Below are 15,711 nucleotides of genomic sequence, written 5' to 3' on the forward strand. Positions count from 1 at the left end.
GCTCACGAAGGCGGAGCGTGCCCACCGACTGCTCGCTATGCCCGGCCTTGGAGACTCCAAGCCGTCTCAGCTCATGAGCCAAATGCTCATGCTCCTGGGCTCCGAACCGGAATGCTTCCTCTTTAAGGAGCTCTTCCTCAGTCAGTTACCGGAGCCAGTACAAGCTGCCCTGGCCCGGTCCGAAGTCACAGACTGCGCAGCGCTTGCTGCCGAAGCGGACAAAATCTTCGCGGTGACGCAGCAGAACTGCGCTGCCACGAGGCGCCCAGCCCCCACAGACACCGCCCCAGCTCCTCAACCTACGGGGTTGTGCTTCCACCACGCCCGTTTTGGCGCGAAAGCAAGATGTTGCCGCCCTCCCTGTAGCTTCTCACCCAAAGAAGTCTGGCAAAAGAGGTCCGGCTCTAACGGGCGCCCCGCGGCTGCGATGGCAATCGGAAATGCTGGAAAGCTTCTTTTTATCACCGACTCCCTCTCTGGTCGACGTTTCCTCTGCGACACCGGGGCACAGTGTAGCATCCTACCCGCGTCAAATCTTGATATACAGGCTGGGAGGCACGGCCTCTCCCTCGAGGCGGCTAATGGCGGGGCTATTCGGACCTTCGGCAGACGGCGGGTCCAGGTGTGTTTCGGCGGCCAGCGGTTTTGCTGGGAATTCATCATGGCCAAGGTCTCGCAAGACATCCTCGGTGTGGATTTCTTGTGCGCCAACAGCCTCCTGGTTGATGTAAGGCACCGCCGTTTAATCAATGCGGCCACGTTCCACTCCATCCCTTGCCACCGAAGTAACGCCATGTCGCACACCGTCTCCTGTGCGTTCCCACCTCCGGATGAGTTCGCTCGCCTGCTAGGAGATTTCCCAGACCTGACCAGACCCACCTTCTCCTCCACGGCCACGAAACATGGTGTTGAACATCACATCACCACTACTGGCTCCCCGGTCTACGCACAGGCCCGGCGCCTCGAACCTGGCAAGCTCGCGGCTGCGAAAGCGGAGTTCGCCACAATGGAACGGTTAGGGATTATTCGCCGGTCAAATAGTCCCTGGTCTTCGCCTCTACACATTGTCCCGAAACCTGGCGGCAGATGGCGGCCATGCGGCAACTACCGGCGCCTAAACGACGACACTACTCCTGATCGGTACCCGATCCCTCATATCCAAGATTTCTCTGCCCATTTGGCAGGAAATACCATTTTTTCCAAAGTCGACCTTGTCCGTGGCTACCACCAGGTCCCCGTGCACCCGCAAGTCGTCCCGAAAACTGCAGTCATCACCCCATTCGGCCTTTTCGAATTTCTGCGGATGCCGTTTGGACTGAAGAACGCTGCACAGGCTTTCCAGCGCCTGATGGACTCCGTACTTCGGGACCTCAAGTTTATTTTCGTTACCTCGACAACATCCTCATCGCCAGTTCCAACAAAGAGGAGCACATCTGCCATTTACGCACCCTTTTTAGACGCCTCAGCCAACATGGCCTGATCATCAACCCGGCCAAGTGCCAGTTCGGGCTGCAACAGATTGATTTCTTGGGCCATCATATCACATCGGACGTCGCAATTCCTTTGCAAATGAAGGTGGAGGCAGTAACATCTTTTCCACGCCCGCAGACCATCAGGGCCCTGCAAGAATTCCTCGGGATTTTTACCACCGCTTCGTGCCTAAGGCAGCTCTTTTCATGCAGCCCCTGTACGAGGCCCTCAAGGGCAAGTCGGGCAAGGATCCGGTAAGCTGGACGGTCGACATGGACCGGGAGTTCGTTGACACAAAAAGCGCCCTCGCCAACGCGACCATGCTGGCGCACCCGCTGCCAGGTGCCACCATCGCCCTCACCACCGACGCGTCAGACTACGCCATCGGCGCAGTGCAGGAACAGTGGGTAAATGGAACATGGCAACTGCTGGCGTTCTTCAGCCGTCAACTACGGCGAAACGAGCGGAAGTACAGCACTTTCGACCGGGAGTTGCTTGGCTCTTTTTCTGGCCATCCGCCATTTCCGGTTCTTGCTGGAGGGACGTCCTTTCACTGCTTTTGTAGACCATAAACCACTGACGTTCGTTATGGCCAAGACTGCCGAACCGTGGTCAGCCCGACAACAACGTCAGTTGACATTTATCTCTGAGTTCACAACTGATATTCAGCACATGGCCGGTAAAGACAACCTGTTGCCTCTCCCACGCGACCGTTCAGGCAGTCCAGCTCGGCATCGACTATGCCCTCATGGCTGCGGATCAAGCCTCGGATCCAGAGGTGCAAGCTTACCGAACCAGCCCCTCTAGCCTCCAAGCGGCCGACGTCAAATTCCATGCCGCAGGCACCACGCTACTTTGTGACGTCTCCATAGGAGATCCTCGCCCTATCGTGCCGGTCGCCTGGCGCCGGAAAGTGTTTGACGCCATACACGGGCTGTCACATCCGGGCATGAAGACCTCGCAAAGGCTGATGTCGTCCAAGTTCGTTTGGCAGAGCATGCATATGGATGTCCGCGACTGGGCCCAACACCTGCGTGGTCTGCCAAAAGGCCAAGGTGCAGCGTCACGTCAAAGCTCCATTGGCCACCTTCGCTGTTCCGGAGCGACGGTTCGATCACGTGAATGTGGACCTGGTGGGGCCACGTCTACCTTCTCATGGGTTTACACACATCCTTACGATGGTAGACCGCACCACTAGATGGCCAGAGGCAGTTCCCTTGTCATCCACCACTTCGGCAGACGTAGCCAGGGCATTCATCTCCCCTTGGGTCGCCCGTTTCAGGGTACCAGCGGACATCTCTTCTGATCGTGGACCACAATTTTCCTCTGAGCTCTGGAACGCTGTGGCTCAGGGGCTCGGCATCAAGCTCCATCGCACCACAGCCTACCATCCACATGCGAACGGCCTGTGCGAACGGTTTCACAGGTCGCTTAAAGCCGCACCGAGGGCCAGCCTCCAAGGCACTGCGTGGGTGGACAGGTTACCATGGGTCCCGTTGGGTCTTCGCACGGCACCCAAGGAAGATCTTCGCTCGTCCTCGGCAGAGCTCGTCTATGGCCAGCCGCTACGCATACCAGGTGATTTCCTTCCGACTCCAACAGAGCCATGGTCCGCATCCAATCAACTCATCAGCCACCAGGAGGCAGCCAGGTGTTTTGCACCAGTACCAACATCGCATCACGGCTTTCAGAACTCCCATGTCCCAGCAGAGCTGAAGAACGCCAAATGTGTGTTCATCCGCCACGACGCTCATCGGGATCCGCTCAAAGCTCCTTACATTGGTCCTTTCCGCGTGCTAGAGCCGGGAGACAAAACTGTCTCGGTGGATATCGGAGGTAAACCGGACCACATTTCGGTTGACCGGTTGAAGCCGGCACACTTGGACCTTGACCGCCCAGTCGAGACCGCACAGCCGCCAAAACGTGGCCGACCACCCACAGTCGCCATGCCAGATCCAGTGCCACCGCCCGCCAGCCGTCCAGCAGCTTCCACTCCAACTGTACAGAAGTCGCTCTGACAGGCTTGTCAGGCCTCCTTGCTGTTTCACTTTTTCTGTTAAAGACAATTCTGGGGGGGGGGCGCATGTGGCGGAGCCACTAAGGGACTCCGATCAAATGTATATAATTCCCTTTAACAGTGTGTTAACTACAGCCTGAGTCTGTATCTATATATATAAAGCGGCTCTTCTGTCTGTCCCGATGTCTGTCTGTCCGTTCTCTATACGTTTGAAAGTTACAGAGCGTACCGACGCGCGCGTCGCCTCAAAAGAAAGCTTGCGATTCCGGACCAGTCATGGGCGTATTTACGTTTCGGCTGGACAAAAATCCCGCCCGCGGTATCCCAAAAACGTTCAGCGTTCTGCTCATTAGCATCTCATTAGCGACCGTGTGACGTCGAGGTCTTCCTACAGTTGAGTGTCGAGTGACTCGACGATTGACCAATCCTACGCTTCGGTGACCTGACCGGTCGACCAATCGGTGCGTGTGTGGGCGGGCCTTATCCTTCTGAACCGAGGTGAGTGGCTGCCATCTTGATTTTTCACAATTTTTTCCCCCACACTTTCTGTGTGTTAGGGAACTAAGGTAAATATTTTAATGATGTGTTAGGGAATTAAATAACAATTTAATAGTGGGGGGGGGGTGGAGAGCCTCGGGAAATCGTGGGGGGGGGGTGGGGAGAGCCTCGGGAAATCGCGGCTGGGGGGGGAGCCTCGGGAAATCGCGGGGGGGGGGGAGCCTCGGGAAATCGCGGGGGGGGGGAGCCTCGGGAAATCGCGGGGGGGGGCCTCGGGAAATCGCGGGGGGGGGGGGGAAGAGCCTCGGGAAATCACGGGGGGGGGGCGAGCCTCGGGAAATCGCGGGGTGCTCGCGCCGCCCGCACTGACCGCGCATGCGCCGCCCGCCCGCAGCGGCCGTCCATCAGCCGCGCGATACGCGGGGGACCTCAGCTCCGGACCTCAGGCGCTAGGCAGGGGGAGGGGCCGGAGAGAGGGACAGAGGAGAGGAGGGGAGGGAGGGATAGGACAGGGAGAGGACATGACAGGGAGAGGGGGGACACACAGGGGCAGGGAGACCAAGCGCCCCAAAATTGCCCACTGACCGCGCATGCGCCGCCCGCCCGCCCACAGCGGCCGTCCATCAGCCGCGCCATACGCGGGGGACCTCAGCTCCGGACCTCAGGCGCTAGGCAGGGAGGGGCCGGAGAGAGGGACAGAGGGGAGTGGGGGAGCGGGGGTGGGAGTGGGCGAGGGGAGGGAGGGAGGGAGACAGGGGAGGGGAGGGAGAGGAGGGGAGAGAGGGATAGGACAGGGAGAGGACATGACAGGGAGAGGGGGGACACACAGGGGCAGGGAGACCAAGCGCCCCAAAATTGCCCTCGCGCCCCAAAATTGCCCTCGCAAGGCGGGGCTCCCCAGCTAGTCTTTGTATATACTGTTTGCATGTACAGAGCGCGGTCCCTTTAAGAGCGCAGGCAAACGCGATGACGCCACGCCGTTCATCACGTGATCCCCCATCGGCGGGAAAAACGTGATGACGTCATGAAGCCAGCCACGGGACCGCCCTAGCAGTCCTCGTGGAGCCTCCGAACTGACTAGACCTGTTTTTGTAGTTCTCGTGCATTGTTCTGTTAAACTCAGTTTGTTTTATATTAAACATCGTTTGTTGATCGCCTGAGTCGACCTCAGTCTCTTGATAGGAACTAGATATTCTGACAGCATAATAATACATAGTACACTATACAGCATCATACCCCTGAAAGTCACCTCCTCTAATCATTGTGGGCAATTACATCAGAGATCCACTAAAATAAATACAAGAACTTAAAAAATATATATATATATATATGAGCTGAATTTTAATGGAGAAGGCAAGTTGGAGACGGGGGGGGGTGGGGGCGCGCTCCAAGGCAGTCAGGAAACCCAGGAGGATGGGGCTCCCACAGGCTCTGCCAACTTTAACGGCAGGACCTGATTTGAATGGGAAGCCCCTGTTTCCCACCCGCAGCCAGTCAGATTGAGAGGCTGGCCCACTCCGAGGTATTAGGCCACAGAGAGGTGGGAGGGAGGGAGGGAGGGAGGGATCGAGTGGGGGTCGTGCCGGGAGATGATCGGGGGGTGGCGGGTCCAAAGTGAGTCGCAGGCTGGGAGAAGTTCAGGGGGGTGGGGTCCGAAGTGGATCGGGGAGCGGGTGGTCTGAAGGTAGTCGTAGGCTGAGAGAAGACCGGGGTCCGAAGAGAATCACAGGCCAGGAGAAGATCAGGGTGGGGGGGAGGGGGGTTGGAAGAGAGTCACGGGCCAGGAGAAGATCAGGGTGGGAGGTCCGAAGAGATTCGGGGGCCGGGAGTCTCCAATCGGGGTGGGTGGGTTAGGCAGGGACCCCGGACTCAGGAGGTAGGTATAAAGGCACTTACCTCCTGGGTGCACCAGTCCCCGCCTTGCTGTAACTGCCGGGTTTTACAAGGTGTGCAAAACCCAACCAGCTACAGTTAAACACAAAATGGAGGTTAAAGAGGCTTCCCACCTCATTAGCATATTTAAATTGACGTCCTGCCTCCTGGCAGCGGGTTAGCTGCCCACACCCGTCCCGGCCCCGTTAAAGCCGTAAGTGGGCGGGTTGGAGGCGGCTTCAGGTCAGGATTCTGATTTTTAACACTTTAACTACCCACAACCCACCCTTTTTTTAAGGTTAAAAGTCCCCCTAATGTGTTTTTTTTTAAACTTAAGCTGTCTTGATTTCAACTTTCTAGTCCTGAAACAGAATTGGCATAAACAGAAAACACAGGATGCGCTTCCTTTAGTCCAGATCAGTGTGGGGATATTAAAATAGAGAGATTTTAATTTGAAGAATGGAGTGACTACAACGCCAGGTCTCTTCTCTATTTGCTCTCCTGCACAAACTGTGAATAAATCTCACACAGTAACGCACACTTTGAAAGGGAGGAACCAAAGCAACTCTGTCAAATCACACGTGCTAGTTACAATGAAATCTAAACAGTAACAGCTGAAAGTATGGGAATGTCTCCATTTTGCTGCTTTGCAGATGTTAACACCTCTGGTGAGGCAGTCTAAATGGAGAGCAAAAAGACAAGCAGTGTGAAATATAAGCAAAGAAACAGAGGAAAAGTGGTAAAAGAATAAGGAAAAGGGGGAAGTTTGGAAACGGAAAAAAGTGGGAGAAATCAGGAGAGAAGCAACAGGGGAAATGAGGAAGAGAGTAAAGAGAAAGGGAAAAGGGGGGAATCAGAAAGGGAAAAGAGAGGAAATTAAGAGAGTAGAATGGAAAAAAAGAGGTATAGAGGGAAAGAGAAAAGAGAGAGAGGAGGCAAGGGTGGAGCAGTCTAAAAAGGGAAATTAGGGCAATAAAGGGGAATAAGGAAACCGGGAAAGGGAAAAGAGGGGAACAGAGAAAAGGGAAGATGGGGAACCAAGAAAGGTGAAGAGTAGAACGTAGAAAGAGGGAAGGGAATGCAAATGGGAACAGAGAAAAGGAAATAAAGAGAAATGGTATCCAACACTATTGTAGAGAATGGGAAATCACATAAGGTGACACAAAGTTCTCCTAAAGGGGCAGACATCCTAAATGTTTCCTGGGTACTGCTCGTTTTTGATCATTAGCCATGTGAAACAGAATACACTTTTAATTGTTACCTTGCATAATGCACTATTTGGCTACTTTCCAGACAACATGTTCTAGTAAAGGCCTGCTATATGCAGCAAGTTAGCCTGAATGCAGTTACAGTAATACTTTATTTTATATTGTCATATATTTACATGTATTATGTTGCATTTTGTAAATGCTACTTTGTCCTCTAAAAATATTTCCTATCGGCAAAAAAATAAGCTCAACAAATTGCCAAGAATATTTTATAGAAGTTGAAACTGCCAGCAGATTTTCTTCTTCTCAAAAGCCATTACAATTGCAGACTACATGTCAACATCTGGAAGATCTTTACTGCTGTTTGAAGACACTGCAATGTGGGTAACTGCGTCACTGGCACATATCAGGAAGATGAATAGCTCCTTGTTGTGTATATGTGTGTGCAGCTCATCCGATGGCATCAGATTTTCAGATGCGTCCGTCTGTTGGGGGTGGGGTTTCAGGGCTAATGTAATTGAACGATTACATAATTAACCCAGCTGTCTCATTAAGGAGAATCAGCTGGAATTCTAAGCACAGTTATTCATACAGCAATTAGTATTGTGATACGGGATGTCCACTACCACAGCCACCGCAACATTGTTATTTAAAATACATGGCTGGTAAGAAGCATGAGAAATACATCCCTATCTCGCCATTTCTTTTCAATTTAAAAGGAAAGTGTGAAATATGTTTCTAGGGAGTCACACAGCTGTGATGTAGCTATAAAGTTCAATCACAGTCAACACGAGCTGCCTCCCGATACAATATTTTACATTACACACTTTGGCACTAATACAGTTTTGCCCATATTTCAAGCCATGTTACAAGCTTGCAATGTGAGTTACCGTGATGAGAACCCCAAACCACAGCAGCGATGATTTACTGAGTGGTTCCCCCGGTGACCCACCGAGACTGGCTGGAAAGGGTACTCAGGAAAACAAGGAATAGAGAAATGTGCCTCAGTGGATCCGGACTGGCTACAAACACATTGTACAATATAACATCAGATGAACATCAAACCCTTGTCAATACAGTTTGGAAGAAAAGCAGTGAGGATTATACAGCATAGAAACTTTTTAAAATAATGTAGAAGAGGATGGAATGAAAATTGCAGTGACCCTGTTGTAACTAAACTAATAATCCTGTGTTACGTTGAAGAAAAATATATACATGTATACACATAAAAACCTGCTGGTTCTTGAAAAAAGTGAGGAAAATATCAAGAGACGTACTTGTTTTTAACAGATGCCACACACATTCGCTTGGGAGCACTGAATGCCCTTCATAATTTCAAACTACACCTTTTTCCAGATATATTTTATACACAATTATGTTTTTATGCTAAGTTTAAAACAAATTACAGAACCACTAAATGTTTTTAAGTGTTCCAAGAATAATTATAATCCTGTTAATACTTTGCATAAACTGCAGAAGAATTTTACATCGATATTGAAGTTAAAATCAGGGTAAAAGGAATCTCTCTTCCACTATGTAAATCAATGGAAAGCCTCAAGTACATCACCTTTGCCCATACAATGTCACTTTAACATTCCCAACATCTTCAATCCCCATGGCCTCTCTGAGACTGCATCAGAGTTACTTACAGTGAATTCATATTTGTTATTATACTGACTGTGTCCACTGGAATATGGTGTCAGCTTACCAAAACTTATGTCTGGGCTAATTTTGAAATCAAATCCCAGGGAGAAAAGAGGACATAAACAAACCATTTCTAAAACTAGGGAAGTGACAAGAAATGCACTGGTCACAAATCACTATGTTCTGGAAACATACCTGGAACATCAATTAATCGTTTGTAAACATTCAAAAAGGCTGCCTCTGCTTCTTTGCTTCTTTTACTTAGGGCATCGATCTGAAACATAAACAGCACAAATTCTCATTAAAACAAAAAAAAAATCACTTCTTTCCTTAAAACCATAGATAATGACTAATTTTTACTGATTAATTACAAAACTTAACTTCAGGGATCAGTAGCAACTGTGCGCATTCAAATCAAATGCTGCTTCTGAGCATTTACAGCGACTTACACCCGAGTTCTGCTCTCCAGGTCCATAAACTGGGATGTAATTTAATCACTCCTGTCCTCTACACTATCACAGACCTTTCCCTTTTATTATTACACTTCCCCCCCTTTTCCCTGGCTCTTTACTTGCCTAAAAGCTGTTCATCACCAGCATGCTCCCAGTTCTGATGAAAGATCATCGACCTGTAAAGTTAACTCTTTTCTCTCTCCATAGATGCTGCCTGAGCTGCTGAGTGTTTGCAGCATTTTCTGGTGTTATTTATGATTGGGACAGGTTTATTGCCATAGGAAGATAGGAACAGGAGGAAGCCATTCAGCTCCTTAAGCGTATCCCACCATTCAATTAGATTGTGGTAAAACCACCAATGAACTCCTGTACAAATGAATAACTGTCTTTAAAGCAATGTTACAGCACCTATGTCTGTTTGCTGAGTGTAAACAAGCTTTCTGTAAAAACCCTGAAACAACGCGATGATGTCATCACGTTGGTCGCGTGGTGCCCCGAGTGGCGGGAAACGTGATGACGTCATGACGTCAGAGGTGGGAGGTTCTGAGTTCAGACCTCGTGGAACTAGTTACTGTGTAGACCTGTTTGCTGTTGCTCCTGCATGTTTTTGTTTTGTTCACCAGTTTAATTAAATTCGGTTAATTTACTGAACTGCCTCGACCTCAGTGATTTAGATAGGAATCCGTTGATTCCTACATTGGTGACCCCGAAGCTTCGCGGACGATTTTCGCGGAGACAAGCTCGAGAACAAGATGGATGTAAATGCAGTGAGTTTGAAGCTCCCTCAATTTTGGGAACAACAGGCAGCCTCCTGGTTCGTTCAAGCGGAGGCTCAGTTCCAACTGCGAAACATAGTGCTGGATCAGACCTGTTACCTGTATGTGGTCTCCGCACTGGACAGCTCGACGGCTTCCCGCATTATCAGCCTGCTGGAGACCCCGCCCGCGGAGAACAAGTACGAAACGCTCAAGGCGCGCCTCCTGCAGGTATTCGGTCTCACAAAGGCGGAGCGCGCACGACGCTTGCTCGCACTCCCCGGGTTAGGCGATGCTAAGCCTTCCGAGTTGATGAGCCACATGCTCACCCTCCTCGGGTCTGAGCCGCAGTGTTTTATATTTCATGAACTGTTCCTCAGCCAGCTCCCTGAGCAGGTACAAGCAGCCCTGGCCAGGTCGACGGCTACGGACGGTGTGGCGCTCGCGGCCGAAGCCGACACCATTTACGCGGTGATGCAACAGTTTGCACCACTTCGATGCGCCCCGCCTCCAAGAACCCCGCCTCGTCACCTCCACAGACCGGCTTTTGCTACTACCACGCCCATTTCGGTCAGAAAGCCAGATGCTGCCGACCCCCGTGTAAATTCGTGCCACCGGCACCGAGAAAGCAGCAACACCGATTGCGCGACCGGAAGGGAAGCCCCGAGGTTGGTTTCACCTCCACAATGACAGTTGGTGATTCCGGGAATATCGGAGTCGCTCCGACAGGATTGTCCGACCGCCTCGGCGATTGACTTTGATGATTAAAGACACTTCTGGGGGGGCGCATGTGGTAAAACCACCAATGAACTCCTGTACAAATGAATAACTGTCTTTAAAGCAATGTTACAGCACCTATGTCCGTTTGCTGAGTGTAAACAAGCTTTCTGTAAAAACCCTGAAACAACGCGATGACGTCATCACATTGGTCACGCGGTGCCCCGAGTGGCGAGAAACGTGATGATGTCATGACGTCAGAGGTGGGGGGTTCTGGGTTCAGACCTCGTGGAACTAGTTACTGTGTAGACCTGTTTGCTGTTGCTCCTGCATGTTTTTGTTTTGTTCACCAGTTTAATTAAATTCGGCTAATTTACTGAACTGCCTCGACCTCAGTGATTTAGATAGGAATCCGTTGATTCCTACAAGATCATGTATACATTGTACCTCAACTCCATTTACTGGCTGTTGCTCCACATTCCTTGACCATCTTACCCAACAAAAATCGATTGAACTTCGTCAGGAAAATGTTAACTGGCCCCCAGCATCCACGGCTTTTTGTTATTTTCACAATTCCCCTAGTTTAATACCACGTGGCGAAAACCAAAAATAAAATGACATTACACACGTGAAAATAACAGTGGCCCTAAGTGAATTTCAGTAACATTAAGGAACAAGAACAATCAATAGGCGCTCATATTGTGATTCCATCATCTGGTCATCTTCCAAAAACAGTTACACAGCCACAAAGCATTATTAAACAGCTGTTGGAGTCACTACCCATCCCCAGCCCACCACAAATAATCATACCCGAAGACAATTTCATTGGCCTTTTAAAATGTATTTATTCTCTCTCTCCCCACAAAATTCCTTTACTGTCTTCCCAACCTCACCCAAACATCATTTAACCCACAAATAACAACAGAAAACGCTGGAAAAACTCAGCAGGCCAGGCAACATCCGTGGAGAGAGAAATAGAGTCAACGTTTCAGGTTGAAGCCCTTCGTCAGGTTTCGACCTGAAACGTTGACTCTATTTCTCTCTCCACGGATGCTGCCTGGCCTGCTGAGTTTTTCCAGCATTTTCTTTTGTTATTTCGGATTTCCAGCATCCGCAGTATTTTGCTATCATTTAACCCACAATATCTGAGGCCCAGTCATCTCCAGGATCCTTCCATCATGATGCTCCGCTCTAAGACTTCAATCCCCACACTGATACGATTCACGTTTAGCACACTACAACACCACCACAGGGTATCAGGTCAACGTCCCACACCCTCAGGCAAACACCCCCACCCACCCCCCAGGCCAACACACTGCCCCCAGAGAACACCCCCCTCCCAGTGAACATCCCGCCCCTCCCCAGAGAACGTCTCTCTCCCCCAGTGAACGTCTCTCCCCCCCAGTGAACGTCCCACCCCCCCGCCCCCAGTGAACGTCTCTCTCCCCAAGTGAACGTCTCTCCCCCCTCAGTGAACGTCTCTCCCCCCCCAGTGAACGTCTCTCCCCCCAGTGAACATCTCTCTCCCCCCCAGTGAACATCTCTCTCCCCCCCAGTGAACGTCTCTCTCCCCCCCAGTGAACGTCTCTCTCCCCCCCAGTGAACGTCTCTCTCCCCCCCAGTGAACGTCTCTCTCCCCCCCAGTGAACGTCTCTCTCCCCCAGTGAACGTCTCTCCCCCCTCAGTGAACGTCTCTCTCCCCCAGTGAACGTCTCTCCCCCCAGTGAACGTCTCTCCCCCCTCAGTGAACGTCTCTCCCCCCCCAGTGAACGTCTCTCCCCCCAGTGAACGTCTCTCTCCCCCAGTGAACGTCTCTCCCCCCCCAGTGAACGTCTCTCTCCCCCCAGTGAACGTCTCTCCCCCCTCAGTGAACGTCTCTCTCCCCCAGTGAACGTCTCTCTCCCCCAGTGAACGTCTCTCCCCCCCCAGTGAACGTCTCTCTCCCCACAGTGAACGTCTCTCTCCCCCCAGTGAACGTCTCTCCCCCCCCAGTGAACGTCTCTCTCCCCCAGTGAACGTCTCTCTCCCCCAGTGAACGTCTCTCTCCCCCAGTGAACGTCTCTCTCCCCCAGTGAACGTCTCTCTCCCCCAGTGAACGTCTCTCCCCCCTCAGTGAACGTCTCTCTCCCCCAGTGAACGTCTCTCCCCCTCAGTGAACGTCTCTCTCCCCCAGTGAACGTCTCTCTCTCCCCCAGTGAACGTCTCTCCCCCCCCCAGTGAACGTCTCTCTCCCCCCAGTGAACGTCTCTCCCCCCCCAGTGAACGTCTCTCTCCCCCAGTGAACGTCTCTCTCCCCCAGTGAACGTCTCTCCCCCCCCAGTGAACGTCTCTCTCCCCCCAGTGAACGTCTCTCTCCCCACAGTGAACGTCTCTCTCCCCCCAGTGAACGTCTCTCTCCCCCAGTGAACGTCTCTCTCCCCCAGTGAACGTCTCTCTCCCCCCAGTGAACGTCTCTCTCCCCCAGTGAACGTCTCTCTCCCCCAGTGAACGTCTCTCTCCCCCAGTGAACGTCTCTCTCCCCCAGTGAATGTCTCTCTCCCCCCCAGTGAACGTCTCTCTCCCCCCAGTGAACGTCTCGCTCCCCACAGTGAACGTCTCTCTCCCCCAGTGAACGTCTCTCTACCCCCAGTCAATGTCTCTCTCCCCCCAGTGAACGTCCCACCTCCCCCCCCCGCCCCCAGTGAACGCCCTGCCCATCAATGTCCTTTGTTGGCCCCTTTTGTTCTTCCAATTACAACAGTGGGTGTTTTGAAATGATTACATCACAAGCCTGACCAAAAGGAAGCATGATGTAAATGGAACACCGAGAACTTCCCACTCTTCACAATTTTCATATCACATCAGCTCAAACACCCATTACTTGCTTTCTAACAGGAATCATAAAGAATTTACCAAGCACTTCAAAGCTTTTTAGTTACTTTTCTACTGATCCCTATTTTTTGCCTCCCAAAGTACTTCTTCAGAATCGGCTTTGTTTAAGATTGCTACCTGCAGATTTCTCCATGACTCAGTGTTACCATATGCTCAGCAGTACGGAGATTAAGGGATTTTTCATTATACCTGTCCTGTAATATGGGTCACAGGTAGCTTCAGAGTCGGCAGCAAGCGTACTGTGGAATTAAATTTTAATCAGGTCTAACTGCCATTCTCCTTTTTCGAATAAAGTTAACTTCAGTGGTGCGTTAACTCCAACATCAGCTACGACTAAGAAAAATGAAATAGCTGTATGCCTAGTGGCAAGAAAATGCCTGCCAATACAGATTATATAGCATTTAAAAATGGAGGCTACATCTCCCTGATGGCTTCGTGAGCAAATGTGGTGCCATACTGAGCAGGAAGCTTTGTGCCAATCACATCGCAAATTTTACCTGTATTGGTGCTGTTACAAACAGCTTCACAGGGCTATAGACAGGAGAAAGAAATACAGCCAGAGTTTCCAATCCCGATTGCTATCCAGGCGCCTATGTTGGAGGAGTGTGCGATAGTGGGGGGGGATCAGCAGGAAATTGGGGTCAGCTGTGATGACTCCACCCACATTATCCCGGCTCTCTCAGTAACAGTTACTTCAGCAAGGGATTGGAGGGTCACTGGTGCATATCAAAGTATATCACAACAGGAGTCTCCACCTTTAGGAAGGTGAAAATTTAGACAGGAACAAAAAGATTACCACAGTTTAGACACCGTATGTTGAAATCCTTTTCACAAATGGCACTGTAATCCGAAATGTTGCAACTGATTAGAAAAGCTGATGACAAGGGTATTTCGCTAGCCTGCCAGTGCCAGTCAATCCCTGGAACAAAAGATTCATCAACTTTCCATAAAGAACCCAAGTACCTGTGAAGTTTCCCTAAAAAGATGATTTACATTTTATTTATAGAGCTCATAATAGGAAAAGCTTCATCAAGAATCTTTCAGCCCTGAGGCTGTAAAAACTTTGAGAACCTACACTGAGCAAGTTTGAAAGCAGCCAGCAAAACTGACACTAATTGAAATTGCGCCCACTCAATCCTTTAAAGGAGTCAACAAAATATTCTAAACTGCTCTGCGTGGGCCAGAATAAATGAACAAAAGACTCCGTTTGACGCAATCACAGTACTGAATAGCTCCCTGCTCTCAGAAGAAGAGATCTCGTCTCTCATACACAATGTAAAGGTCTCCGAGTAATACCAAGCATATTCTTTCCAAATTAGTAAATCGTTTATTAAGTCATAAAAGACAACATTTAACTTGAAAATTATTAATTGCAGGATTCTGACTTAAGACAGAAAATATCCAACCACAAGAGTAGAATGCTAATTTCAGAATTCAAACATGCAATGTGAAGGAAAGCCCGAGTCTCCCTCCTGTATTGTATGAAACAAAACTTCTGGAATAAAAATCTAATCACTCATCCCTTGCAAATAACAAGACTATAGAGACGATAGCAAAATATGCTGAGGATAATGACTATAGAGACCTCCTCCTGTAAGCACATCCACCCCTACCAAGAGAGCCACTGAAATTGAAAATATCTGCAAGACTTGTCACACGTTTATTACTGTGAACATTTTTAATTTGTTTTTTCCACCATAATGCAGCTAAAAGCTTACTTTAGATTCCACGGTATCACCTCATAGCATCCTACACTTTGACATACCCCTGGCACTTTACACACCCAGCTGGGTGGGTATTCCCTAAATTTTCAGTGGGAGGGATGTGACTGCCCATTTGGTCACAAGGTAACTATAGATAAGGAAGACCATTTGGCTCATCTCAGTTCATCCATGTAGAATGACCCTGATGTTCCCTTTGTTGCAGCATCCCATTTGTTTGTTAAATGATTCTAGTTTTTGCCTCCACTGCTCTGTCTGGGAGTCCAATCCTTGCGTTTATCACACTTTGAATGAAAAAGAACTTCCTGATATCAGTTCTAAACGCGCCTTTTACTAGTTTGAACCTGTGGCCCTTGTTCACCTAACTGTCTCAGGGTCATACACTCCCGATTAAGCAATCATATCCTTAAATCATGCGGAACAGCGTCAGGAAATTGATCCCTTAACTTTAGTTCCCACATACTACTAAGCATTGGTTAAATTCTT

The 15,711-nt window shown here is 50.1% G+C and overlaps 1 protein-coding gene across 1 annotated transcript in view; it reads right to left on the reverse strand.

Moving 5' to 3' along the window:
* Positions 1-15,711, reverse strand: part of cux1a (cut-like homeobox 1a) — a 436,348-nt gene that overhangs the window by 282,393 nt on the left and 138,244 nt on the right. The window contains exon 5 of the mRNA XM_085965092.1: positions 8,905-8,983. Coding sequence (XP_085821218.1) covers positions 8,905-8,983 — 79 coding nt within the window. The remainder of the gene's footprint in view (positions 1-8,904; positions 8,984-15,711) is intronic.

Source organism: Somniosus microcephalus, chromosome 22 (assembly GCF_052327205.1).
Source record: "Somniosus microcephalus isolate GS21.2 chromosome 22, FLI_Smic_1.0, whole genome shotgun sequence".
Taxonomy (NCBI): Eukaryota; Metazoa; Chordata; class Chondrichthyes; order Squaliformes; family Somniosidae; genus Somniosus; species Somniosus microcephalus.